The 26316-nt window shown below is 42.9% G+C and overlaps 1 protein-coding gene across 3 annotated transcripts in view; it reads left to right on the top strand.

Moving 5' to 3' along the window:
• The window catches only part of GABPB2 (GA binding protein transcription factor subunit beta 2), a 1188026-nt gene that overhangs the window by 1145457 nt on the left and 16253 nt on the right, over positions 1-26316 (top strand). For all 3 annotated transcript variants that reach the window (XM_044080023.1, XM_044080025.1, XM_044080024.1), the window contains exon 8: positions 4571-4686. In XM_044080023.1, the coding sequence (XP_043935958.1) occupies positions 4571-4686 (116 nt within the window). The remainder of the gene's footprint in view (positions 1-4570; positions 4687-26316) is intronic.

Here is a 26316-nt window from a genome sequence, read left to right as displayed (position 1 = left end):
TGGGTCTCTCCTTTCTAAGGCACTGACAGTGCCTTTGTTTTCCAGGCCACCATACCTACAATCCCCAGGCATGTCCATTTTTGCCAAAAAACATTGTGTGGAACTGTATTTGATGAAGTAAAATCTATTGCTTCTGAAGGGAAGACGGTCACCCCATGATTTTTCTTAAGAAAAATGTAACTGGTCAAGGCATGAAAGCTGGGGGCTCTCTTACCCAGGCTCAATCTTCAAAAGTCTCTTTCATTAAAGATGACCCACAAGTCCAGCCTGGGTGGATGTAGACTTAGCAGTATTAGGAGCCAGAGGAGCTCCACATTGCAAGTGGTCAGGAGGCTGCACTTGAGCTGAAGAGAGCACGTACCTGCCGTAGGCAGCAATTGCAGAGCTCACAAGGTTGCCATAAGGTGAGAAGGAGTTAGGGCACACTCCCTGGTAGCACAGATTCTGCCCCAGCATCCTCTGTCTCCTTGACAGCCTGAGACATCATTTGGAATGAGCCTAGGATAGGGTAAAGTGGGTCTTGTAGACCTGGTGAAAGAAGAGAGGAGCTGCTGGTAGCTGGTCAGCTGTTGAAACAAGGAGCAAGAAAATAAATTAAAAATGAATACCTTGAAGTCCAAGCATTGCATGCCTTCCTTTCTTAGCATAATTGGCGGGTCTGTCTTCCCACCGCATGCATGGTCTTTCCCAGGAGTGCATCTTGGATCAAGCATTCCCTTATGTCTTTGAAGAACTTTGTAGCCAAGGACAAATCAGCCTTCAGTGTCTGGAGTGCCTGTTGTAAGAGAAGGAGGGAACCCTCCCCAGAGAGGGAGTTTGACTCTTTATAGGGTGATGTGGAGGAACTGAACTGTGTTTTCCAGATACCCACGCTGAAGTTTGACAGACATCGGTGACATGACCTCCCCTTCTCCCATACAGGAAATCTCAGTTTGAGACCAGCATTGCAGAACTCAGAGCACTTCAAATGAGAATCAGAAGAGAGATCAGATGCCTAGAAAAGCTTTTTGATATGCTGGACATGGATGCCCCAAGCCACTTTCTACCAGACCTGGAAGCTCTAGAGGATCTTTTCTTGGCTGCTTGAAAGGAATTCTGATAAAATCAAGCTCCCTGCCCTAAAAGAACTTTATAGATTTTTACAGGGTTCAAGAATCCCGTAAATTCCTGTATAAAATTCTGTGTTGAATCCTTCAGGAAATCATAAGAGTTAATACTACTGCAGTAGTGAAGAAACTCACGCATCTATTGTTGTGGTAATTTCCCTACTTTCTCCCACCTCATTCAGATGCTGAGGGAACCTTTCATGCTGCCTTTGTTGTGAGTTAAGGGTGTCCTGATACACCCCAACCTGAAGACACTTCAGCTCACTTTCTGGAAGATTTAGCCATTTTGCTTTTCAGGCAGCACCTGACAAAGTATGTGCTGACTACCATTAGAGGCCAGGAAGTTTGCCACATGGAAATTCTGCTTAGCCAAATGTAAGCGGTTTTCTTTATAGTTTCACAGCAAGAATCACAAACCCCTTCCAACACTGGTGTTCTGGATTCTGCAGTATTTAAGTGAGCTGGTCAAATCAGACCTGGCATATGCTGCTCTGATGGTACATACGTCAGCCATTTCAGCTGCCATTCCTCTGGATATCCCTTTTGTACCTTTGCAACCTTTTAAGCAATTCCTTAGTGGACTGCTAAATTTGAGACGACCTGGCATCTCCTCTCTCCTCCATTGAAGTCAAATTATGTCCTGGAAAAGCTTACACAGTCACCTATTAAGCCTCCTGCTTCAGCTTCTCTTAAATACCAAACCTGGAAAACTACTCTTGTTACTTGCAATTGCCTCAGCTGGAAGAATTTCAGAACTGCTGACCCATATTTGCAGGGAACCCTTACTAGTTTCCCACAAAGACAAAGGCAAGACTTTGGGCTAACTCCTCCTTTATGCCAAAAGTAGTGACTGAGTTCTCCCTTAACAAAACTGTCCAGTTGTCTGTGTTTTTCATAGCCCTCAGAACAAGAGAGGAAGAATACTATGCTTTTTGTTGTTGGTAGGTGACTGGTATTATCTCGATAAGATCAAAGACATCTGAGCAGCATCAGCAGATCAGCTGTTTATGGATTTTGTAACCAGGAAACGGGAAATGTCACCAAGAAGGTTATATCAAAGTGGGTGGCACATTATATTACTTTTTTTTATTCTTATCCTGGTAAAACACCAGAAGGGTCTCTGAGCATTTACAGCACTTAGAGGTATTGCAGCCACCAAAACCTTTCTTAATTGGGTGAGCATTTAACCTGTTCAGCTACCTGACCTTCAAGCCATACCTTCTGTAAACACAGACTAGATAATACTTACAGGGCAAGGGCTGGATTTTGCTGCTGCCATTCTGCAGGGCTTGTTACAGTTCAAATAGTTGTTTTAACCTTAAAATCTTTGTGAGCTCAGCGTAATAACTGAATAGTAATTATTACTGTAGTGGTGATCTGTGTGAAGAACGTAGTAAACTTGTATAGGAACTGAAACTTACCACCATAATAATAAGTAATCAGGTTGTATCACTGTAGGGAGTGTTGGTTTTCCCTTCCACCTTCTGCTTTTCTCTTCTTTGGGCATCCTGAGCTAGGGACATGTACCTTGTCTTATGTAACCTGTATCCTCTTGACCATATCAAGGTTTCAGACTTGTTTAGGTTCGGATGGACTGGAGGACCCTTCTTTCTCTAAGCTTCTGGCCCAGACAGAGTCCATGGGTGTGTCATCTTAGGCTGCTTTGAACAATGTCCAGGATTAGGTGGCTGGATAGCCTACTGTCTCCTGGGCAAATAAAAGCTCTAAAATGGCATGGGTATATGCCATCTTTTTAAAGAGAACCTACATACATTTCACAGAGGAGGACTCCTGCTTGTTTTGAAGTGGAAAGTGTGCTGAGCTTTGGAAGTTGAACCAGATGTTAGACTTCCTCTGGCTGAAGTCCCAGTAGTAATTGTTACTGCTACAGAAATGTATACTCAAAATGATTATGGCCAGTTACACAGCTGTACTTTCCTGAGATTGATTGTAATGTGTTTAACTGACATTTCATTTATTTAATATATTTTAGTGTTTGTGAGGTTTATGTTAAGATTTGTTTTATAGATTAGTCATGTTTTAACTAGGTTATTAAGTTAACTGAGATAGAATTGAGTAGCTAGGGGTGTGGGTGAGCAAGAGAGGGGGAATGAACACGTACTTTTTTCTTTTAATTCTATAATCTTATCACTTTTTTGTACTAACACATTTGTAGGGGGTTGATTTAAAGCAGTGTTGTAGGATGGGTGGTATTTAACTTCATTTGAGTGTAGATTTTGTTTTCGATAGATTTAGGCCGATAGTCACTGTATGGATCACTGTTTCAGAAGTAATAACCACTGCAACTAATGCTTCAGAAATCCCAATTGTCTAGTCCAGCTGCAAGAGCTTTGCACCTTTCCCTATCTTGGATGGACAGTTTTCTGCATCTGTGAGATGTCCTCACACTCCCAGTGTGAAGGTGTGACGTTTGTCCATACCATCTTTAGTTCTTTTTATCATATTGTGGTTCACAGCTATATGTGCTTAGCATCAGTGCAGTGGTTCACGGTTGCCGTTCTGTGTTTTTAGCATGTGCAGTATGTAAACTTTGTCATTTACAAGTAGCGTAAATATAGAGGATTTTCAGAAATTTGATGCATGAGAGTTGTAAGTAAAATGTTTAACTTGTTGATCATGCCAAAGAGTGTGGCTGTATATGTAGCATTCTCTTTGGAAGTAGAAGAAAACTGTGAGGTATGTTATTTTCTCTGTAACTGTTATTTGGAGCTTTTCTCCCCGGACCACCACTGAAAACGGGTTCTTCATGGCCCATTGGACTTCCCGGTCATCAAACTGAAAATAAAGTATCTGGAGAAAAACTACACAAACGTGAACAGAACTTGATAACTCCATTTAGGATTGTGATTTGAGATGGAACTCTTCAGTTTGGGGGCAAAATCCTTACCCACCAAGGTACCATGCTACTATGCTGTAGCCTCTTGAAACGATTTTTGTACTGCTTTAATTTCTTCCCATTCAAATACAATGGTGGTGATCTTCCTACAGCAGGTGTGTGCACACAATATCAGTTTGACTTTGGGAATACTTTTCCTTTGTTCCCTGAATGTCCATATGGCTTCTGTGTCCACCAGCTGAGTGTTCCTTGGGAATAAGGCAAGTTACATATTCATATATCCTTGTACAGTGTTGCTTGTTTGTTGCTTGTCTTGCTCTTAGTGAATGGGGAAAACTGGTGGGCACAGAGCCTAGAGTGCCTGAAAGGTATTCACACAGTCCTGATATGGAAGATGAAGAGAAAAATTATTCAGCTGATTGTAGCTGGCACAGTCTGTTTCTGTCATTCTCCCACCAAGAATTCATTTACAGATCTGCTGTTATAGTGAGTACTTCTCTATTTTTGAGGATTCCTGAATGTGCAGAAATGATTTAGAGAATATGTAGTCATACAGTGAGTGCAGATACTGAATCTTTTTGTATCCTGATTTACATTCCCATTTCAGTTTTGACAGTACCTGCTGGCCAGATTGCTGAAGAAACCATCATTGCCGAAGAATCGCCTCCTGCCAAGAAACCAAGGATGGAGACCATTATAAGTAATGCAGTGGTCAGTGATGAGGTAATAAATATTGTATGTTTTTATACTGAGTTGTATGCAGGTATTTAGGGAGGCACACCCACTTAGGAGCTATAATCATGCACAGATAAAGTGATTTATTAGAAGTACTGATGCTTAAGAAAAATAGTGATCATTTTGCCACATTTCCTACTCCTAGTCCATTGCCCTGTCCTGTAAATAAACTGCAGATCCTGCTTGAACAGTAGATCTGATATCAGTTTTCATTCTGTCCCCAACTGATGGGTTTGGATCCAAGCTCGGCTCGTTGCTGTCTTGAATTCTCGAGCTTCTCCCTTACCCAGAATGCGCCAACTCCCATAACCTTAAATCTCGTTTGCTGCCTCTAGGTGAAAGACACATGGTTTAACCATTGCTGAAGAGGTGAAGACATTGGTCACTTCTCTGTTGGCTACCCTACACTCCATTCCCAACTATTCTATGAGGCTCAACTCTAATGTAGCCGAAGGAACCTCAAGGGCAGTGGGCTCAGGTGTTTCTATTAGAAGACACACCTGGATGCATTTGTGTGATTTTTGTGGAGCCCTTTGTTTTCCTTCGTCAATGCTGCCTGTGACAGCATGTCACTGTTTATTCCCAAGGTAAAAGATACATTGTCCATGTGTGAGAAGGATGGAAAGACCCTTTCTGCCTTGGGCATATGTTTTTCCACCCCTCAAAGATCCTTTTCAATGAGTCATCGAGGTGATGGTAAAATGTGGTTCAAAAAGTCTGAAGGTGCTTTCCAGGACACATGTGGAGGAGATTACCCCAGGGGCAGAGGGAGGAACTGTAATGGTAGACACCGCTCTTGCAGCAGAGGTGGTCCACATAACCAGGGGTCCAGAGATTCGTTCTTTGGCAAACCCTTCCAGCGTTTCTGAAAGGAGGCCCATTTGTCGACCTCTGGAGGAAGTCGGGGGTCACTGTCCCTGTACCAGGGAGCCTGGCTAGAAATGATATCAGATACTTGAGTGCAAAGGATCATTTCCAGAGGTTATATAATATAATTTTTCCCTTTGTCCTCCCAATTCAAGAAAATTGCTAGATGCTCCACCCAGAGGGAACAAGCAGTATTTCATATACAAAAACTGCTAGACAAAGTCATCCAGCACATCCCCCCAGACCAGATAGAGTCTGGAACTTACTCAAGGATGTTCGTGTTTCACTGTTGCAGTCATCACACTTGGGTTATCCTGCCAGGGGTAGCCCTCAGTTGGCCCGAATACCAGAAGCTTAGCATTTCTGCGTCAGTTGCTGTCGCTCCAGGACTGACGTCAGGTCGCCAGTGGTATAAAAACAAGCAGCCGACTCCATTACATCAGACTTTCTTGCCGAGGAGCCCGAAGCAGTTTGCACAAGTGCTGGTTGGCCACTACCTGAGTTTTCATTTCTGAAATTGAAGTTGAAATCTTCTAAAGCTAAGTACCCCATTGGGGATCCTTTTTTTCTTGCTGTAACCGATGACAGAACAAGTTAACAATTGTCTCACCTGTGGAAAGCAAATACCACACCGAGATTTCCATTCTTACTGCATCACCTGTTTAGGCCCAGACCACGATGTCCCTCACTGTCAGTTTTGTGCTTTGTTCAATGCCAGAACTCTACGTCGTCGGGCCCTTATCGGAGCTAAATACTTTTGCGCCCGATCTCCGTAGTCCGAAATGGCTTTGGTAAGCCATCTGACTACCGATCTTCAGGAAAAAAATGTAAGGATAAAGAAGAGACAGACCACACAGGTCCAAAACTGCCAAAGATGCTTCCATTAAGCTAGTCACCAGTACTTAGTGAGGCGCTTTCGCAACCCCTGATGCCCGCTTCTATGGATTCGTAGGCTGCTACCGAGACCCGTTTGGAGTCCGGTATGCCGCAAAACTCTTCTTTGACTAAGGATCCTGCGATGTCTCTACCTTAGATGGGTCTGGAGCCGCTGAGCAGGCACCGGCTTCCGAGGAGGTTCTTCGCACTACCGATATTCGACGCAAACAGATTACTTCTTTCGCGTCTTCAGTTCTTTCCAAAACTACTGAGTTTCTAAGGCCCAGGGTATGAACTACGCCTAAAAAAACGACAGCCCAAGCTTGAGCACCTGCTTTCATGCCTCAATCTCAAATGCTTAAAATGGCGGAAGACCTTATCTTGCTTATTAGGGGAAGCCAGCCTACCCCTTCTAAAAGAAAGAGACTTGCCCCCAGCAGCTTTATCTGACCAGGAGTCCGACGACTTTGAGGTTTCTGAATATGAAGACATGCCCTTGTCTGCTTATGAGGATTCATTTGCAGAGGAATCCATTCCTTCTGCCTCTCCTCCAGAGGACTTTTCTTTTGGTGAAACCCCCCTACATACTTTGAGAGACCATTTCCATTGGGAATGCCAGGATTATTCTCGGTCCAAATGATACTCAGGGAATTTTTAGATTTACCACAGTGCAGACCCTTGGCTATTCCTCCTGTTCTGGATGTTGTGGATGATGTTTTCATGGAGTCCAGTTTAACTCCTGACACCCTACCACCTGCTCCCAGGAAACCTAACTGGTATTACAGAGTCCCTGACTCACACAAATTTCTTTTCAAAAATCCTACTGCTGACCCAGAGGTCATCTCCCAAGGACCTAAAGGAATAAAAGCAACCACAGCTAAGAATCTCACCCCATTCGGACAGGGATTCCTGAGCTTTAGACAGATTGGGTAAAAAAGTATACACCTCTGCAACTCTTGCCATTAGAGCATTAAATTGTCAGTTCCACATGTTGAAATACCAGCAACATTACAATGGAACTTTTTAAAACAAAAATTAGCTACCTTTCCTGCTTGTGCAGAAAATAAAGAATTACAGGAGGTTATGCATTCTGCAAACCAAGTTACTTAAGCATACCCTGCAATGTGGGTTTGACACCCTAGAAGCATCCTGCAGGGCAGCAGTCACAGGATGTTCTTCGTGTTTCACTGTTGCAGTCATTACATTGAATACACTCGAACATCTACATTTATGGTAAGTGTACACAACTGTACTTTCTGTACTTAGAAGGCATGCTTAGCTTAAGGAACAGCTCTTGCCAGACCATGTCAAATCAAAATTATTGGACGCACCATTGAACAAAGACAATTTGTTTGGCACCAAGGTAGAAGAGGTTTTAAAAAAGATGGAAGAAAAAGCTAAATCTATGCTGTCAGTTGAAGACTTTTTGCAAGTCCAGCCTCCGAGATTCAGTAGGCATTGCCTTTACAAGCACTGGTCCTTTCCAGCCTCCTCAAGGCCGGCTCAGACTAGACCTAGGAGAAGTAACCCCTCCCCCCCCCAGACAGCAGTCCCAGGGAATGCAGAGATCTAAGCAATGGAGTACCTCAACTTCTAAAACAGGGAGTGGTAAGCCACCCCCTTATGGCAAGAACTTACAATGACTTTTCAACTCCACCCCGTACTTCTGCCCACCTGCTTGTGCCCCTAGGAGGAAAACTTGCCTCCCATGCAAAAAACTGGACCTCCATCACCAATGACCGATGGGTCCTCAACATAGTGTCCCAGGGGAAAACATTTTATTTCCACATACTGCCAACCCCAAAACTGATCCCAGATCTTCCTCCAAACCAGTGGGCAGAGGCCCAAAACCAAGTTCATTCCCTGCTTTCCACGAGGGCAATGCAGCCTGTTCCTGCAGACCATATAGGCCAAGGTTTCTATTCCAGACTTTTGCTGGTACCCAGAAAAGAGGGCACCTGGCACCCAATCCTAGATATATCAATTCTAAACACCTTCCTGTTGATACCAAAATTCAAAATGCTCACCCTCCAGTAGCTTATTCCTATGCTCTCCAAAGATGCTTGGTTTGCCACCCTAGACCTAAAAGAGGCCTATCTGCACATCCCAGTCAGGGATTCTTGCAGGAAATATCTATGTTTCAGGGCAGGATCTATGCACTATCAGTTGTCTGCACTTCCCTTTGGCTTATACACTGCTCCCAGAGTTTTCACAAAATGCCTGGCTTCAGCCATTGCTTTTTGCAGGCAAAAAATATTCAAATTTACCCCTACTTGGACGACTGCCTGATTCAGGCAGACAGTCAGGAAAAGCTGTTACAGCACCTGACCTTTGTAATGGACCTACTGACCTCACTGGGGTACACTGTAAACAAAAAGAAATCCAAACAAGTCCCCAGTCAGAAAATTGTATTCCTGGGAGCAAGCCTGGACACAGCATCCCAGATGGCATTCCTTACTCCAGAAAAACAAGCCTATCTGACAGACTACTTCTCTCAGCTAGCCACCAGAACCCAGTTATCCGCAAGGAAAATCCTGCAAGTTCTAGGGTTCATGGCTTCCTGCATTCCCCTAATTCCATATGCAAGACTGCATATGAGGAAACTTAATGGTACTTAAAAAGCCTTTGGTGTCAACATTCTCAGGACCTGGAAACTATCATACCTATGATACCTTGTCTAAGGAAAGATTTTCCTTGGTGGGCAGCAGCATGCAACCACAACAAGGACCTTCCCTTTTCACAACCCCACACCGCCCAGACCCTAACCACAGATGATGCATCAGGCTATGCCTGGGGTGCGCACCTGGACGGCAGGTGCATTCAAGGCCACTGGATCCCAAATCAAATACATCTGCACATCAACCAAAAAGAGATGCTAGCTGTTCAGCATGCTCTGACAGCTTTCAGACCCCTACTCTCTCCGGGCCCATTATTAATCAAAAGAGACAACACCACAGTGATGTGGTACATCAACAAGCAGGGAGGAACTCACTCTTATCCACTCTGCAGGCTAGCCATGACCCTTTGGCACATGGATTCAGCTATGCAAATTCACTTGCTAGCACAATTCCTGCCAGGCAATCAAAACTCTCTGGCAGACAACTTAAGCAGAAATCTCCTAGACCCACATGAGTAACAATTAAACCACAGCACCTTCAGCCTCATAACCCAGAAGTGGGGCACTCCGAAGGTGGACCTATTTGCCTCCCACAACAACCACCAACTCAGCAAATTCTGCACCAGGGAACCTCACAGCAAGGCTTGGAAAATGGATGCCCTATCCTTCCAGTGAGTAAACCTCTCGATTTATGCATTTCCCCCTCTACCTCTTCTTACAAGGGTATTAAAAATAAGGAAGGAAAAATCAACAGCAGTCCTGATTGCCCCAGACTAGCCACGCCAACACTGGTACCCACTACTGCACAGTCTTCACCGTTGTCCCCATCGCACCTCCCTCAGATTCCAACTCTCCTGACCCAGCAGAATGGAGAATTCTTGCACCCACAATTGCAGACCCTGAACCTGGCAGCCTAGCTTATTCCTTGACCTCTCCTCCAGTAGCCAGCCTAAGCAAGCAAGTCCTGGACATTGTACATGAAGCCAGACGTCCCAGCACTAGAAAATCCTATGCAGACAAGTGGAAAAGGTATTGTTCCTGGATCCAGGCTAAAGGAGCTGAACCAGCACAGCCCTTCTTACCTCTCATCCTGGATTACCTAGCAGACCTATTTCAAAGGGGCCTATCGTTCTCTTCTATTAAAATTCATGCATCTGCCATCTCTGCTCATTACAGCACAGAGCCACCTCTCTTTTGTCACCCTCTCATCAAGCAGTTCCTAAGAGGGGCTAACAACTTAAGGCCGCCCGGAAGAGCCCCTACCCCAGCTTGGGACCTTAACTTTGTGTTGGAAAAGCTCACGCTACCCCTCTTTGAGCCTGCAGCTTCAGCAGAGTTAAAATTCCTCTCTTGGAAAACAGCCTTTCTTCTGGCCATCACTTCAGCTAGAAGAGTGGCTGAGCTACAAGCACTCATGGCTGTGGAACCCTTCATCATTTTTCATGCTGACAGGGTCTCCCTCAGGACTAACCCAACTTTCATGCCTAAAGTGGTGTCCAGTGTGACTCTCAACCAATCTATTCATTTGCCCACCTTTTTCCCTAAGCCTCAAAATAAGGGGAAAGGATCCTGCACTCTTTAGTTGTACACAGACGGCTCAGATTCTACCTGGATAGCACTAAGCCCTTTAGGAAAACTGACCAGTTACTAGTCAGCTTTGCAGCAGGGCAGAGGGCAAGGCCATATCCAAACAAACCATTTCCAAATGGATAGCACACTATATCCATTTCTGTTACAAACACCACAGGAAACAAACACCACAGGGGGTCAGGACACATTCCACTAGGGCAACATCCACCTCTGCAGGTTTTCTCAGAGGAGTTCCTACCAGGGACATCCTGGAGGCTGCAACATGGAGTTCTGTTTATACCTTCACCAAGCATTGCCACTTGCCTATCTTTTCCAAATCCAGGGCAGGCTTTGCAACCGTAGTCTTGCAGGGCATACTAGCCAGCCCCAACTCTTCTTGCTGCCTCCACCCTTTACTTCAGCTTTGGGAATCAACCCAAGTGTGATGACTCCAACAGTGAAACACGAAGAACATAGTACAGTTGTGTACACTTACCATAAATGTAGATGTTCGAGTGTATTCACTGTTGCAGTCCTGGTTTCCCACCCTCCATCCCCCTTGTCTCTCTCACTCTCTCTTCCTCACTCATTACAGTGCTTTTTGGTATTTACTTTCTACTGGTGGTGTTCTTCCACCATAACCTAGCTCCTTGTTTGGGGGCTACTGACAATTGGGGTAAGAAAAACTGATGTAATGGCGTTGGCTGCCTGTTTTTATACCACAGATGACCTGACATCAGTCCTGGAGCGACAGCAACCAACTGTCAAAGGAAAAATATACTTTAAAAATGATCAATACACGGTAGGTTCAGGTTAAGGCACTTTAATCTTGCAGCAAGGAGACAAAAACGTGCTAATACAGAGTTTGTCTGACTAGAATCAGGAAATGCAAGCATTTTTATACATTTTCTAATAAGACATTGCCTACCAAGCTGAATCAAAAGTTTTATCATCATCATTTCGTAGTGATTGTTTTTACAATATTCTGCTTGTACTATCAATTTTTGTGAGAAACTTCCGAAGAAAAACAACGTGGCCTTGGCTGTTAGATATATGCAATGTTACCATTCAAGGTACTATGGCTAATTTGAGCACAAAGCAAGTATAGATTGCAGTTCATTTCTCCAACAGTTCTTTGTCTATGTTATCTCTAACTTTTGCAGCTGTGCATGTTCTCGTACTTCGAACAGAGCTGATTGTTCAAAATCATTACATTACAGAATATAGCATTGTTCATTAATTTCTTCCTGACCTAGCAGATAATCACCTGCTTCTCAAGTACATTTCCAAAAGGCATAAACATGAATATTGCTGTGCTAGCAATTACTAGGTCAGAGGGCATCTTGCAAGTTTCAGAAAGCACACTGCAGTTTCAAAAAGCATCTTTTAGTCTCATATGAAACTCAACTGTATATAAAATAGTGCATATAAAATCGAATGAAAAACGTGTTAACTTACTTAGTTTCTAATCAGCATTAAGCACACACATTAATACATATTTTTCTGACATTTCCCCCCTGTTAATACTTTTTAATTCTATTTTCAAAAGAATAAACAGTTTGCTTCTTCTCCTAACCTCTTCCATTCAGGATTTGCAGTTAAGAGAGTCATTCAGTTTAAACTTATGAAAGTGTTTCACATTTTAACAATTCTTCAATTTCAGTACTTTGATACAAAGTCTCAGAAACTGATATATCTATAAATTCTTTGATTAACTTTTTCATGCAGGGAATACCACAAGAAATGCATGCTCCTAATAGGAGTAATCCCACACAAATGGCAATCAGGATGTTCATTAGGATGGAACCCCACCCCCCAAACAAATTCTGGAAAAAGTCCATCAGAGGGTTTGGGCCTGGTTTGGTCATGGTCGACACTTGCTGGATCACCTCAAGATGGTCGTTTATTTCGTGCTGGTTGTCAGGAATGTACAAACAGCATTCTTCTTTTATTAAAGCGCACGTACCACCTCTCGCCGCTAGGGTGAAGTCGAGAGCCATGCGGTTCTGAAGCACCACAGTTCTCATAGCATTCAGTTCATCAGTCACTAATTCGAGAGCAGAAAAAGTTGCGTTGCTCATAACTTTGAGAAGTTTAGACAGTTTTCTCAGCTCCCAAATCGATTGCACTGCGCCATATGCAGGGGCTATGCCAGCCCATGATATAATGGTGTCACTCAAGTCCATGTGTGTCAGTTTATATTTGTTTTTTACGGAGTTATGGTTTCTTCATCCTGCTTCGATTCGTCCTACTGGATTCTCGGGTCTCTTAATCAGACTTCTAGGTTTGCTGCTGACCTCTCTGACCTTTCAAATTTTTCCCTGAGGCAAAGCTGCAGTGTGTCGTATGGCCGGAACCAGGTAACCCAAAAAACAACTGCCGGACCAATTCTCAGGTAGCCATTTATATGCTTTTTTCCCACAAACAAAATAACAATTCTCTACTTCAGTATTGATATAAGCTTGCCCTGCATGAAACATTTTCTTATCAATAATAGAAAGCTGTTTTAAAAGAATAGGATTATGCTGTATCTCATCAACACTCTTATGCATCTTAGCAAAATATGCATCATAGTTTGTATCACAAATAGTTTTAGTCTTACTGGGTTTAATATAACATTTATAAGAAACAGTCACATTGCAATTGCTCCAACCCACCTGAATAGTGTAATTCTTGTAAAAACATACAATCACCTTTTTGTATAACAGGTAGGTACAATGCTATTTTGTCTTGTGACTTCACAGGTGAAGTATCAAAAATCAAGTTTTCCCAGGTCTCATTGACCCCTAGGGGGACAGCAGTCATTAATAATCCCCCGTATGCTGTCGGTATAGCTGTGCAAATCCAGCAGTTCAAAATATTGAAAGTCTCAGCATACACATATTTAATTGCCTGGTAAGTGTTGAAGTTCGGATGCCAGTCTATGAGTAATGCATCACGTTTGATCAGTTCAACGTTTGTGGCTGGGAAAAGGAAAGGCCACAACAAAAAGATCAGTGTTAGTATGGCTATCAGAATAATCATGCAAATTTTTCTGAGGTTGTTCTGCATCTCTGTTTACTCTATACCTGGTCATTTTGTTCCCGTTGTACAACAGTAACAAGGTTTTTGTCCAGTTCAAAGTTCTTAACCAGTTTACAGTGTGTCAAATGAATCCAGGACACTCGCTCTGCGATCTTGACTGCAGTGGGTGTCGACAGTAGTACCTGGTATGGCCCTTCCCACTTCGGAGAACTCCAGTTCTTTTTCTTCACGACCTTCACCCAGACCTATGCGCCTGGGGCTACTGCTGCTTCCGATGGTCTGGTTTGCTCTTTATCTGAAACAGAATTTAACTGCAAAAGTTTGTTATTCAAAAATCGCCTCATATACCCTGCAAGTGAACTGTCAGCCTCCTGCTCTGCAGGCATGAGAGGTTTCCATTGAGGTGTATAATATGCCCTCCCAAACAGAACTTCAAAAGGAGTTAACCCTTTTGCATTTGGAACAGTTCTCATGCTCAACAGTGCCAGAGGTAAACAGTGCACCCAGTTCTTTTGTGTCTCACTAATCAATTTCCTAAGTTTGTTTTTCAAAACTCCATTATGCCTCTCTACTAATCCTGCAGATTGGGGGTGGTATGCACAATGATTTTTCAGAGAAATCCCGAAATAACGGCTAAGTTGTATAGTTTGATTTACAAAGTGTGTGCCATTGTCGCTATAAATCTTTTCCGGTATGCCAAATCTAGGAATAATTTCTTTAACGAGGACTTTTGCAACAGTAGCTGCATCTGGATTTTTAGTTGGAAAAGCTTCCACCCATTTGGAAAACATATCTATAATGACAAGGCAGTACTTCTTATTTTCGCATTTGTTCAGCTCTGTAAAATCCATACAAATTGTATGGAACAGATACGGTGGTGTAGGGAAACTCCCTTGCGTAGGTTTCAATGCCCCTTGTGCATGATGCTTGTTACAAACATGGCATGCTGCACAAATTTTTTTGTGTAGTTTGTAAATCCATACGTCGTAAACACTCAATTCACTAACTGTACCATCCCCCCAGTTGAGACATGGTACTGCCCATGGCTCAACAAAGCTGCATATCTAAACAAGTTAGATGGTAAAATCAGTTTCTTCTCTTTGGAGATGTACAGTCCTCCCTTCTCAAGGATTGCTCCTCGTTTTATCCACTTTTGTTTTTCTACATTTGTAGTAAGTGTCTGCATTGTTTTTAACATTTCTAAGTCTAAAATCTCAGATGGTTGTAATTCCTCACTCAAAAGAAATACTTCTGAAGCTGAAGCTGCTTGTTTTGCAGCTGTATCAGCCCTCGCATTACCTTTTGAAATTCTATCCTGTTGCTTGGTATGAGCTATGCATTTGCAAATAGCTACTTTCTGAGGTAACTGAATAGAGTCTAACAAGTCTAAAATAAATTGCGCATGGTTAATTGGTTTACCAGTAGATGTTATCATTCCTCTATTTTTCCACTGCTGCGCAAAAACATGTACAGTAGAAAAAGCATACCGACTGTCAGTAAAAATGTTCACTCTCTTACCTTTTGCTAAGGTACATGCCCTTGTCAAGGCAATCAGTTCTGCTGCTTGTGCAGATAAGTTGCGTGGTAAAGACTTTGCTTCTAAAATCTCGGTATCAGAAACTACTGCATACCCCACTAGATTCTGTCCTGTAGGACCCCTCCTGCACGAGCCGTCCACATAGTATGTCACCTCGGCATCATTCAAGGGAACATCTGTGAGATCTTTTCTAGGTAGTGTCTTTTGCTCAATATCCTACAGGCAGCAGTGTGGTTTGCCATCTTCAGGGGTTGGGAGCAAGGTTGACGGATTCAAAGTTGTGCATCGTTCAATTGTCATATGAGGTTGGCTCAAGAGTGTAGTCATACAGGAAAGATGTCTAGCAGGAGAAAGATATGCTACTTTTTCTTGCAGTAAAATAATCGCGACTGCATGAGGCACTCTCAATGTGAGAGGGTGGAACAATACTACTGAGGCTGAAGCCTGCACTGCCATTGCAGCTGCGACTACTGCTTGTACACAGTGGGGCAAGGATCACGCCACTGGGTCTAGCTGTGATGAGTAATAAGCTATGGGGCGTTTTGTCCCCATGCTGTTGTGTTAACACTGATGTCATATAACCTTGCTTACAATCTACAGTTTGGAAAAATCGTTTATGATAGTTTGGTAATCCTAAAACTAAGGAAGAAGCTATCAGTTGCTTCAGTTTGCAGAAAGCTGATTCTGCTTCTGGTGTCCACTGTAATAAATCTTGTGCTGCCATCGGCTTTTTGAATATCAAGTTAGTCAGCGGAGCAGATTCCAAGGCATAGTTTGGAATCCAACTCCGACAAAAGTTAGTAGTACCCAGGAAGGACATCATTTCCTTCTTGATAGTTGGTTTAGGTGCTTGTAATATTGCTGTTTTTCTGTCTTCATCTAATATTGTGCCTTCTTTGGATATTACATATCCCAGGTATTTGACCTGTTTTTTCCAAAGTTGCAGTTTGTTTTTGTTTACCTTGTGTCCTTGAGTGGCTAAAAATTGTAATAATGCTATGGTATCCTCTGCATTCTTGCTGGGTGGGGGCTGCCAGCAGAATGTTGTCTACATAAAGTAAAATCTGACTGCCTTTCGGTGGGATAAATCCCGCCAGGTTACTTGCCATTTCTTGTGCGAATATTGTTGGACTTTCACAATATCCCTGTGGTAGTCTCGTATATGTATACCGTTTCCCCTGAAATGTAAATGCAAACCAATGTTGGCTGTCAGGGTGTATCGGTATTGAGAAAAATGCATTGCTAATATCTACCACAGAAAAATACTTTTGTTGAGGTTTCAAATCATTCAATAAAGTGTGTGGATCTGGCACCGTAGGTGCCCTGGGTATAACTGCGTCATTTACAGCTTGTAAATCTTTGACCATACGCCATTTTCCATTTGCTTTCCTAACAGGAAATAAGGGTGTATTACATGGTGAATCAGGAGATTCTATCAAGACTCCTTCCTTAAGTAAGGCTGCTATTATAGGTTTGATTCCTATTTCTGCATCCTTTCTCAAGGGATATTGTCTCTTTTGAGGTCTAAATGCTGATTTTGGCGTGATAGTAACTGGTCCTGCTGTATGAATAAGTCCTACATCTGATTTCCCTGTTGACCAGAGAGTCTCTGGTATGTCTCGTAAGGCTTTTTCCTCTCCCTCTAGTAAGAGTGCTACTCAGCTATCCTCACTTGCCTGTGAGTGTACAGCTGGGTGTGTCTGCGTTATCCAATTTAATTTCTGCTTTTATACTCCTTGTTCGGAAAGTTCTAACTCCGTGTCTCGTAAGGCTTTTTCCTCTTCCTCTAGTAAGAGTTCCTCTCAGCTATCCTCACTTGCCTGTGAGTGTACAGCTGGGTGTGTCTGCGTTATCCAATTTAATTTCTGCTTTTATACTCCTTGTTCGGAAAGTTCTAACTCTGTCTGCTTTTCCCACCTTGTGACTTTTTCTCCTAAGTCTGCCCACTTCAAATTTCTATTTTTAGTTAAACTCACATGTGGTAATCGATTAGATTTGTAAAGTGCTAGGAATTCCTGGGGCAATGAATAGCTTACTACACTGTTTCCTTCTGTGTCCCAGTACAAATTTCGTAATACTAATCTGTTAGCATGGTTTCTAAACAGGTCTTGCTCATATTCTTTATCAGGTCCTGGTCTGTTACAGTAATATAGAGTGCAATGCAACAAATGCTGTTTATCAGTGTCAAGGGAGGGGGATTTACTGATGGCTACGTTCATCAGTTCTTCGGTTACTGCCCCTGGACCAGTCGTAACTAAGTCCTGGCTGTACCAATAAAATGTTTCACCCTCCAGTCGCACTACAAAAGTATCCATTTGTCGCTGTGCTTTCATACCCTGCATAGTTGGAACTACGGCTATATCAAATATCTGCATTAGGTCTCTGCCCAAGAGATTCACTGGGCATTTTGCAGAAACAACAATTTTGCTTTTCTGGGTCATCCCTGAAACTGGGTCAGTTATCGCTATGTTGTGGGAGAGTGGCTCCCGATACAGCTGTCCATTAGTTGCTTTCACTAATATGTAGTCAAGTGATTCTGAATTTCCTGGTAGTTTTGAAAGGATGTATCAGGGTCCGTGAAGCCCCTGAGTCACACAGGAATTTAACCCCCCCCCCCCTCTACCAGAAGTGTAACTTCCGGTTTTGTGTCTGCTAAGTAGAGCTCTAGGCTCAATAGTGCTAAGTCCAAAATTTCATTTTCTTCATTGTCTGTGATTTCATGCACATCCTCTACCTCTTCTATCACATCCTCTACCCCTTCTATCACATTTGCGCTTGTCTTTTCTTGTTTATTCTTATCCAGTGATTCTTGACTACCATATAGTCATTCCTCACCCTCTTTGTCTTCTGTGGTTACCTTTTTATTTTGCCTGCAATCCCTTGCTAAATGTCCCTTTTTCCCGCATTTAAAACATTCACCCCTTTTCTTTCTCTCTTCAAAGTCCTCTGATTGTTTATCAGATTGTTTGTTTCCCTGTGTATTCTTCTTACCCTTCTTCCCAGTTTGCACTACAAAGACTTCTGATCCATCTTCTACTGCAAATACTTGTTTTCTTTTTCTTTTTGCTATTAAAATGCCTTTCGGCATGTCTTGCATATTCAAGTAATGACTGTAATCTACTTGTACGATGATCTACCATGTGCTTTGTAATAAAGCTGCTAATAGGTGCAATACTGCCTTTTAAAAATGCATTCTTTAGCTGTTGCTCATATGGGGAATCATGTGTTTGGTCTTCAGGTACCTGCATTCCACAATGGTTATTAAAACATTCTAATAATCTGGCATAATATCTATCAACAGTTTCACCTTCTTGTTGTATGCATTGATTAATGCAAGTCCAATCAGCTCTAGGCTTCCATTTCTCAGAGATTCAGTCTGTCAGACCTTTCACTCTGTTGTCCAGTTCTGCATTACTATGTGGGAGTGGTCTAAGCTCTGCGTCACGGGGATTCCAGTTGCCACTGATCATGTGCCAATCTGGACCTATGATTTGTCTAACTACTTTCTCTACTTCCTCTCCATTCAAATGGTAACTTAACCTCATGCCCTGTAAGTCTTCTAAGAATTTTCTAAAATTAACTTTTGGATGGGGAATTCCCTCTGTGGCTTTCCGGATGTCTTCCGGTGTCCACGGTCTATATACTAGAAGAGTTGGGTCTTGTCCTGCCTGTGGATTTGGTACTTCTATGAGTGGACATATCTCTTCTTCACTCATAGCTCGTGAATTTTTATTCATTTCATATAATTCAATATCCCCTCTTAAGTTGCGTGCTCGAGACCTGGTCTCGATAGGATCTCTGAGAAACGGTTTTGGTTTTGCAGGAACAGCTGGGTATAGCGGAGGTGGATCAGCTTGTCCACTCGCTTCATATTCTGGTAAGGGAAGTGGAGGGGGCGGAGAGGCCGTTGCTATTACCAAGTTATTGTCTTCTTTATCTAAGAACATTGCTTTTGAATTTTTAATCTTTTGTTCCCTGCGGTTTGCTTTCTCAAGCCACCTGTGTGCCTGAGGTACTCCTAATTGTCGTTGCTTTTTTAGCTGACCTTTTGCGTCTGTTTTAAGTTGTCTAACAAGTTTAATAAGTGAAGGTTTATCTAAATTACCGTCAAATTTGTATTTATTAACCCATTTTGTATAATACCTAACATTATCGGCACGCTGTAATTGCATATATTTCGCGTCTTCGGTTAAGGACGGGTCTCGGGAACTTTTTGTGCACTGATTTCCCATGCTCCCTTAGCTAAGTTAGAAATTGTTACGTAACCCTTTTTATCGCGTGGTACCATGATTTACACCTTTTCACAGTTTATCTAGAATAACTGCCTACCTATTCTGTTTCCCTGATCTATGACAAGACAGCAATTTTTTTGTCCCTGATCTGCACATGCAAATCTCCCTGACAAAACAATAATACTGTAACAAGTCCCTGATCTAAAACAGAAAAAGGTAAATTCCTCCTTACCTGACCCTCCATGTCTTGATCCCACCGGAAGGTTGACTCGTCCTCCAATCCCAGATCAAAAACAGTGGCTGGCCTCTTTCGAATGACAATTCAGTCGGAGGTCTTTCAAAGCAGAAGAGCCAATGTGGCCACTTCTCCATACGGGCGCATGCCACCGGGCCCAATTCTGACCTGAGCCAGAGTGAGAGATATGTTTCCGGCTCTAAGGACCAAACTGTCAAAGGAAAAATATACTTTAAAAATGATCAATACACGGTAGGTTCAGGTTAAGGCACTTTAATCTTGCAGCAAGGAGACAAAAACGTGCTAATACAGAGTTTGTCTGACTAGAATCAGGAAATGCAAGCATTTTTATACATTTTCTAATAAGACATTGCCTACCACGCTGACGTAGTGAATCACAAGTTTTGTCATCATCATTTCGTAGTGATTGTTTTTACAATATTCTGCTTGTACTATCAATTTTTGTGAGAAACTTCCGAAGAAAAACAACGTGGCCTTGGCTACCACCGGTTAGATATATGCAATGTTACCGTTCAAGGTACTATGGCTAATTTGAGCACAAAGCAAGTATAGATTGCAGTTCATTTCTCCAACAGTCCTTTGTCTATGTTATCTCTAACTTTTGAAGCTGTGCATGTTCTCATACTTCGAACAGAGCTGATTGTTCAAAATTATTACATTACAGAATATAGCATTGTTCATTCATTTCTTCCTGACCTAGCAGATAATCACCTGCTTCTCAAATACATTTCCAAAAGGCATAAACATGAATATTGCTGTGCTAGCAATTACTAGGTCAGAGGGCATCTTGCAAGTTTCAGAAAGCACACTGCAGTTTCAAAAAGCATCTTTTAGTCTCATATGAAACTCAACTGTATATAAAATAGTGCATATAAAATAGAATGAAAAACGTGTTAACTTATTTAGTTTTTAATCAACATTAAGCACACACATTAATACATATTTTTCTGACACCAACGCAGAAATACTAAGCCTCTGGTGTTTGAGCCAACTGAGGGCTACCCTGGCAGGATAACCCAAGTGTGATGACTGCAACAGTAAATACACTCTAACATCTACATTTATGGTAAGTGTACACAACTGTACTTTCTTTTTAGTGCCAGAGAAAACAGGAGACTGCAGACCACTTCTGGATCACAGCATCGTAAACAAATCCGTTTGAAAGACCAAGTTCCGGATGGTCACGGTTCAGTCCATTGTCTGGAGAAGGACGATTGGATGTGCTGAATAGAACTTCAGGATGCGTATTAGCACATAAATATGAACAGACAGTTCAAAAGGTTCTTAGGCTTCCTGCTGAGGGCCAGTCGTTATCAATTCAGAGATCTGCCCTTTGGTCTCACCACAGCCCCCAGGCTGTTTACCAAATGCATGGCTGTAGTAGCAGCTCACTTGAGACTGCAGGGATTCTGAGTGTTTCCATGCTTAGATTACTGGCTCATATCCGCCCCGGCCAGGCATCAGCTCATCATAGCAAGAGAAAAGGTGATCCAAACTTAACTTGTATTCTACTAGAAGTAACTGTAAATTACAAAAAATCTCAACTAGAGCCAAGTCAGACTCTAAAGTTCATAGGGGCACTACTCGACACAAAATCTTCAGTAGCCTCACTTCCTCTCCCCAGAGTTCAGACAATAATAGCATAAATGAAAAAGATAGTTTTCAGTACCAGAGTTTCAGCCTGCTTGGTCCGTCAGGCAACAGGTCATCAGTGGCAACACTAGCACTAGTCCCTTTGGCTAGATTTCACATGAGAATCTTTCATTGGATGCTGGCCTCCCAGTGGTCAATTCTTTTTTTCAGCATCTTCCCTGATACGAATCAGCAACATATGCAAAAGGGGTCTGATGTGGTGGATTCGGTCAGATCCGGTTTTACAAGGCCATTTATTTGTCTCCTCTCAGCCCAAAGCCATAGTGACCATGGATGCTTCCCAGTTGGGGGGGGGCATTACTTAGGGAAGACGGTCCAAGGCAAGTGATCCCAAAAAGGCAAATTTGCATGTCTATGTGAGAGCAGTGCTTTTGGCATTTGAAGCATTTCAGGAATGCTGTCCCTTCCAGAATGATTGTGATATAAACAGACATTTCAGTGGAGGGCAAACAAGGAGCAACCCAGGTTGTGTCCCCTATGTCGAGAAGCGCTCAAGATATGGTAGTGAGCAACGTGTTCAAACTATTTTCTGATAGCAATGCACATTTGGGGAAGTCCAGTGTGCTAACAGACAAGCTGAGCAGCTACATTCTACTACCTCATGACTGGTCCCTCAATCAGACAGTCGCAAAAATGATTTTCCATAGGTGGGGCCAACCATTTTGTGATCGCTTTGCCTTCTACCCAGAACAACAAGTGCAGCAGCTACATTGCTCTAATTCCCCCACAGGTGTAAAGACCGAGGGATGATCTCCTTCATGATTGGCCCCCCTGGTCTCCTTTATGTATACCCCCCCAATTCCTTTGATCCCAAAGTTTCTACAGAGAACTCCCAGGTTGAAGAGCTAAGTCATCCTCATTGCACCCCTTTGCTGAAGATTCCACCATAATCTACACTGCTCAATCACTACCAGAACTGCTCTCAAAAGCTCAACAGTCCTTTACAGCAGTCAAATCCCGGCTAAGAAATGCCCAACTCTTTCTTAATCCAAAGAAGACAAAGCTAGTACTCTTTCATCCCAAAAACACCTCCCCTGTCACTGATCATTTCAACATCCTTTCATCTGACAAAACTACCATAGAAATTGTGCAGGAAACCAAACTTCTAGGTGTTATCATTGACAATAAACTTTCATTTGATGCTGGCCGCCTTAAAAAACTCCAGCTATACTCTTGTCGCATATCGTCTACTCAGAGGCGATCTCTGCTTAACGTACAAGACCATGTCAAACCCAGAGCTGTTGGACATGCTACACTTAAAGAAATCCCAATCCCTCAGAGCCACACGCTCCAGGGATCTAAACCTTGTCATCACAATAAACAAAACATGCTGAAAGGATAGGTTCCTGACCCAGAGACTCCCCAGACTCTGGAATAGATTGCGCATGCATGTCAAGCAGAGTGCCTCTTTGGCCCTCTTCAAAAGGAACCTTGACGATTGGATGGGAGAAACAAAATTCATCCCAGGGATCACGTCAGTCGCTCTGCTAGACAGGGGTCCAGGGAAGTAAATAATGTGGGAAGAAATAGCCCAGGAATTGTTATGGCTAGGCTTGTATAGGCCCTAGGGCTGATAGCCTAGTACCAACCTGTGAACCTATGACCCCCATATACAGCAAAATATATAGAAAACTCATCAAAAAGTGGGACTGTTGTATAGAAACAAACATTTATTTACTGCAGCAGCCAAAAATACCCTTGCAAAAACATTTTTACTTCCCTCTCTCCTGTATGTTGCCCCTATCTTAACTAACTTTACGAAATTCTACTTAAGCAAGTTGGACCAGTGGTACAACAAAGTTGCAAAGTTTGCCACAAACTCTAAATATCACACACACCACTGTAAACCACTCTTAGAATTAAACTGGCTTGAACTGCCCAACCAACTTGCCTTTATTCAGCTATCTACCTTGCACAACCTTATTTTCAAGCCTACTGCCTGCCCTTCACTAGCCAATTTAGTCACACTTTACACACCTAATTGAGCCCTACGATCAGAAGACAAAAATCTCTTAGCAGTCTCAAAACCCACAAGAAAACATGGTCACACTTTGTATTCATACTCTGTCTCTATACATTGGAGTTCACTACCTCTGCCTACCAGGTCTATGCCTGGCCTAACTCATTTCAAAGCCTCTTTAAAAAAGAAAATATCACAGATACATGGCTCTGCTCCTGCATAAAGCTTGCTTAATGCTCATGTCTTCCTCTTCTGTCACATTTCAATCCCTCACAAACTGCAAGATCCTAAAGTTCTTCTAATTCCTTCCCTGCTTCTATACCATATCCTTAAGCTACTGCTCAGGTTTTATTGCATCTATTCTTCTTAACTCTCTCTCTCTATATGCCTGCATCACTAACTTTCTGGCTGCTGTTTTCCTAACTGAAACTAACATTCTATTTTGCATGAACTTCAGTGTCACACACTGCACTACCTACGTACCTTTTTTTGTTCACTATCTACATCATGTATGATGACAGTGACTGTTATCGTCTGTAATGCTGTAACTGTATAAAATTGTGTAGATGTTTAGTACTATATTACAACATCTTGTAGCATTTTGTTCTTTCAACCTTTTTTGTATAGTATTTCTAATGTAATCTTTATTGTATTGGATTATACTGTATTTGTATTGTACTATATGTGGGGCTTTTCTCCCCAGGCCTCTGCTGAAAATGGGATGATGTTCTTCGTGTTTCACTGTTGCAGTCATCACACTTAGGTTCATAGGTAGGTACTAGGCTATCTGGCCTAGGGCATTTATAAGCCTAGCCAGAATGTGTTGGTTCGCCTCCCTTTTAGACTAGATTCCTGAGCCTCTGTTCAGCAGGGCCATAGAAGTGATCCCAGGAGTAAATTTACGATTTACCATCCACTCATCAAGATTTCTCTTGAAGAGGATCAGCGAGGGGCTCTGCGTAACATGGGCTGGGATTCTATTCCAGAGCGAGGGAAGCCTTTAGGATATGAATCTATCCCTCCAGCATGTCCTATTTATTGTTGTGCTAAGGTTTATATCCCTGGAGCGTGTAGTTCTAATGGATTTGGTTTTCTTGAGGTGGAGCATGTCCAACAATTCCGGGTTAGACATGGACTTGTACGTCAGGCAGAGATCGCCTCTGAGTAGGCGGTAAGCGACTGAGTAGAGCTGGAGTTTCTTTAGTCAAGCTGCATAGGACATCTGTTTGAGGCCCACAATCCTCTTGGTGAGGTATTTTTGAGGTGTCTCCAGCTGTTGCAGGTGTCTGGTAAGGTACATCCCAAATGGGGCATTGTACTCAATTATGGGCCTGATGAGCGATGAGTAGAGGGGCACAATGACCTCTCTTGATCTAGATGTGAACCCTTTTGTTATTAGGTGCGCTATATAAAAGATTTTTCTAACCACTTTGGCAATGTGATTGTCAAAGGAGAGGTTACAGTCTACTTGGGTCCCCAGATCCCTAATTACTTCTTCCGGACTTAGTGGCACTATTACCTCCTATGTGGTAGTTTGTGGGCACTTTGTTTTTCCCAAAGGGGATGACTATGCACTTTTTGGCATTTAGCTTGAGGCCATGGTTCTGACACCAGGTATCCGTCTCTGTAAGGCCCCTCTGGAGGATGCTTGTGTCAGCTGGTGAGTCGATTATGGCTCCCAGTTTGAAATCATCTGCGAACTTGGCAAGCCACAGTCCTCCCGTGTTTGCCTGTACCTCATAGAAGTATATACCGAACAAGAGGGGTCCCAGGACTGAGCCCTGTGGGATGCCACTTGTAACAGGTTTAGAGTCGGACATGGCACCCGCGACTCTGACCATGTGAGTTCTATCCCTGAGCCAGTTTGCAACCCATCTTGTGACATATGGGTTAATATTTAAGCTGGTAAGCTTATTTATGATGCCAGAGTGGGGTATTGTGTTGAAGGCCTTTGCGAGGTCCAAGTAGGCTGTGTGGACTACCTTTCCCTCATCTATGGCTTTGGTTACTATTTCGAAGAAGTCAACTAGTTTTAAGACGCAAGATCTGCCTTTAACAAAGCCGAATTGGGTAGGGTCCAGTGTTTGGAGGTTCCCAATGTCTTTGTTTATGAGATCCATGATGATGCGCTCCATAGCCTTGCAGACCAGGCTAGTCAGGCTTATAGGGCGATAGTTCCCGGGATCTGTTGTGGCACCACCTTTGTGGAGCAGGGTCACTGTTGTTGTACACCATTCTTTGGGTACATAACCTGTGGTAAGGCTGAGTTGGAACAGTGAATTTATGTGAGGATTTAGTTCATTTTGGAGCTTGTGCAAGACGCAGCCCGGGATACCATCTGGTCCCGTTAATGCTGTGTTTTTTAGTTTGGAGAGGGCTGCTTTCACCTGTGTGTCTGTGATGTTTGGGGGACTGCATTCTTCTGAGATAGGCACTGGCCCTTTTGGGGGGGGGAGGGGGGGGTAACGTTTGAACTGAACCTGTCCGCCAGGATGTTGGCAATGTCATTGGGTTCAGTGTATTTTGTGCCATTTTGCACCAGCTCAGAGCAGATCTGAAAGTTGCCACCCAGATTCTTGACGTAGCTAAAGAACACCTTGTGATTATCTTTAGAATCTTTGGCGATTTTTCTTTCAAAGCTAGCCTTTGATGATTTTGAGGGATCGAAGTTTCTTGCTAGTACTAATCAGGGATGCCTTCCCTTTTTGGGATTTTGTCTTATCATGTAATAGTTTCCTCCTTCTCTTGTATAGCTTATTTATGGCCGGGGTCCACCAGACTGGTGTCCTGTTTTTGGAGGAGTGAGTCTTGGTTTTACTTGGGATGGCACGATCCATGCATTCCTGTAGGTGCTCATAGAGTGTATTTGTAAAGGATTCTGTGGTTTGGGTAGCATTTTCCATTAGCCCAGGGACTTTGAAACTTTGAAATCGAGATGAAGGCAATGAATAAAACCAATAACCAAAAGAAATTGCCTAGGCACCACAATGAGAGCTCGCAACTCAGCTGGAAACCAAGATTTATTGA

Source organism: Protopterus annectens, chromosome 8.part0, assembly GCF_019279795.1.
Source record: "Protopterus annectens isolate FY-2018-M chromosome 8.part0, PAN1.0, whole genome shotgun sequence".
Classification (NCBI taxonomy): domain Eukaryota; kingdom Metazoa; phylum Chordata; order Ceratodontiformes; family Protopteridae; genus Protopterus; species Protopterus annectens.
This window is presented reverse-complemented; position numbering and strand designations above follow the sequence as displayed.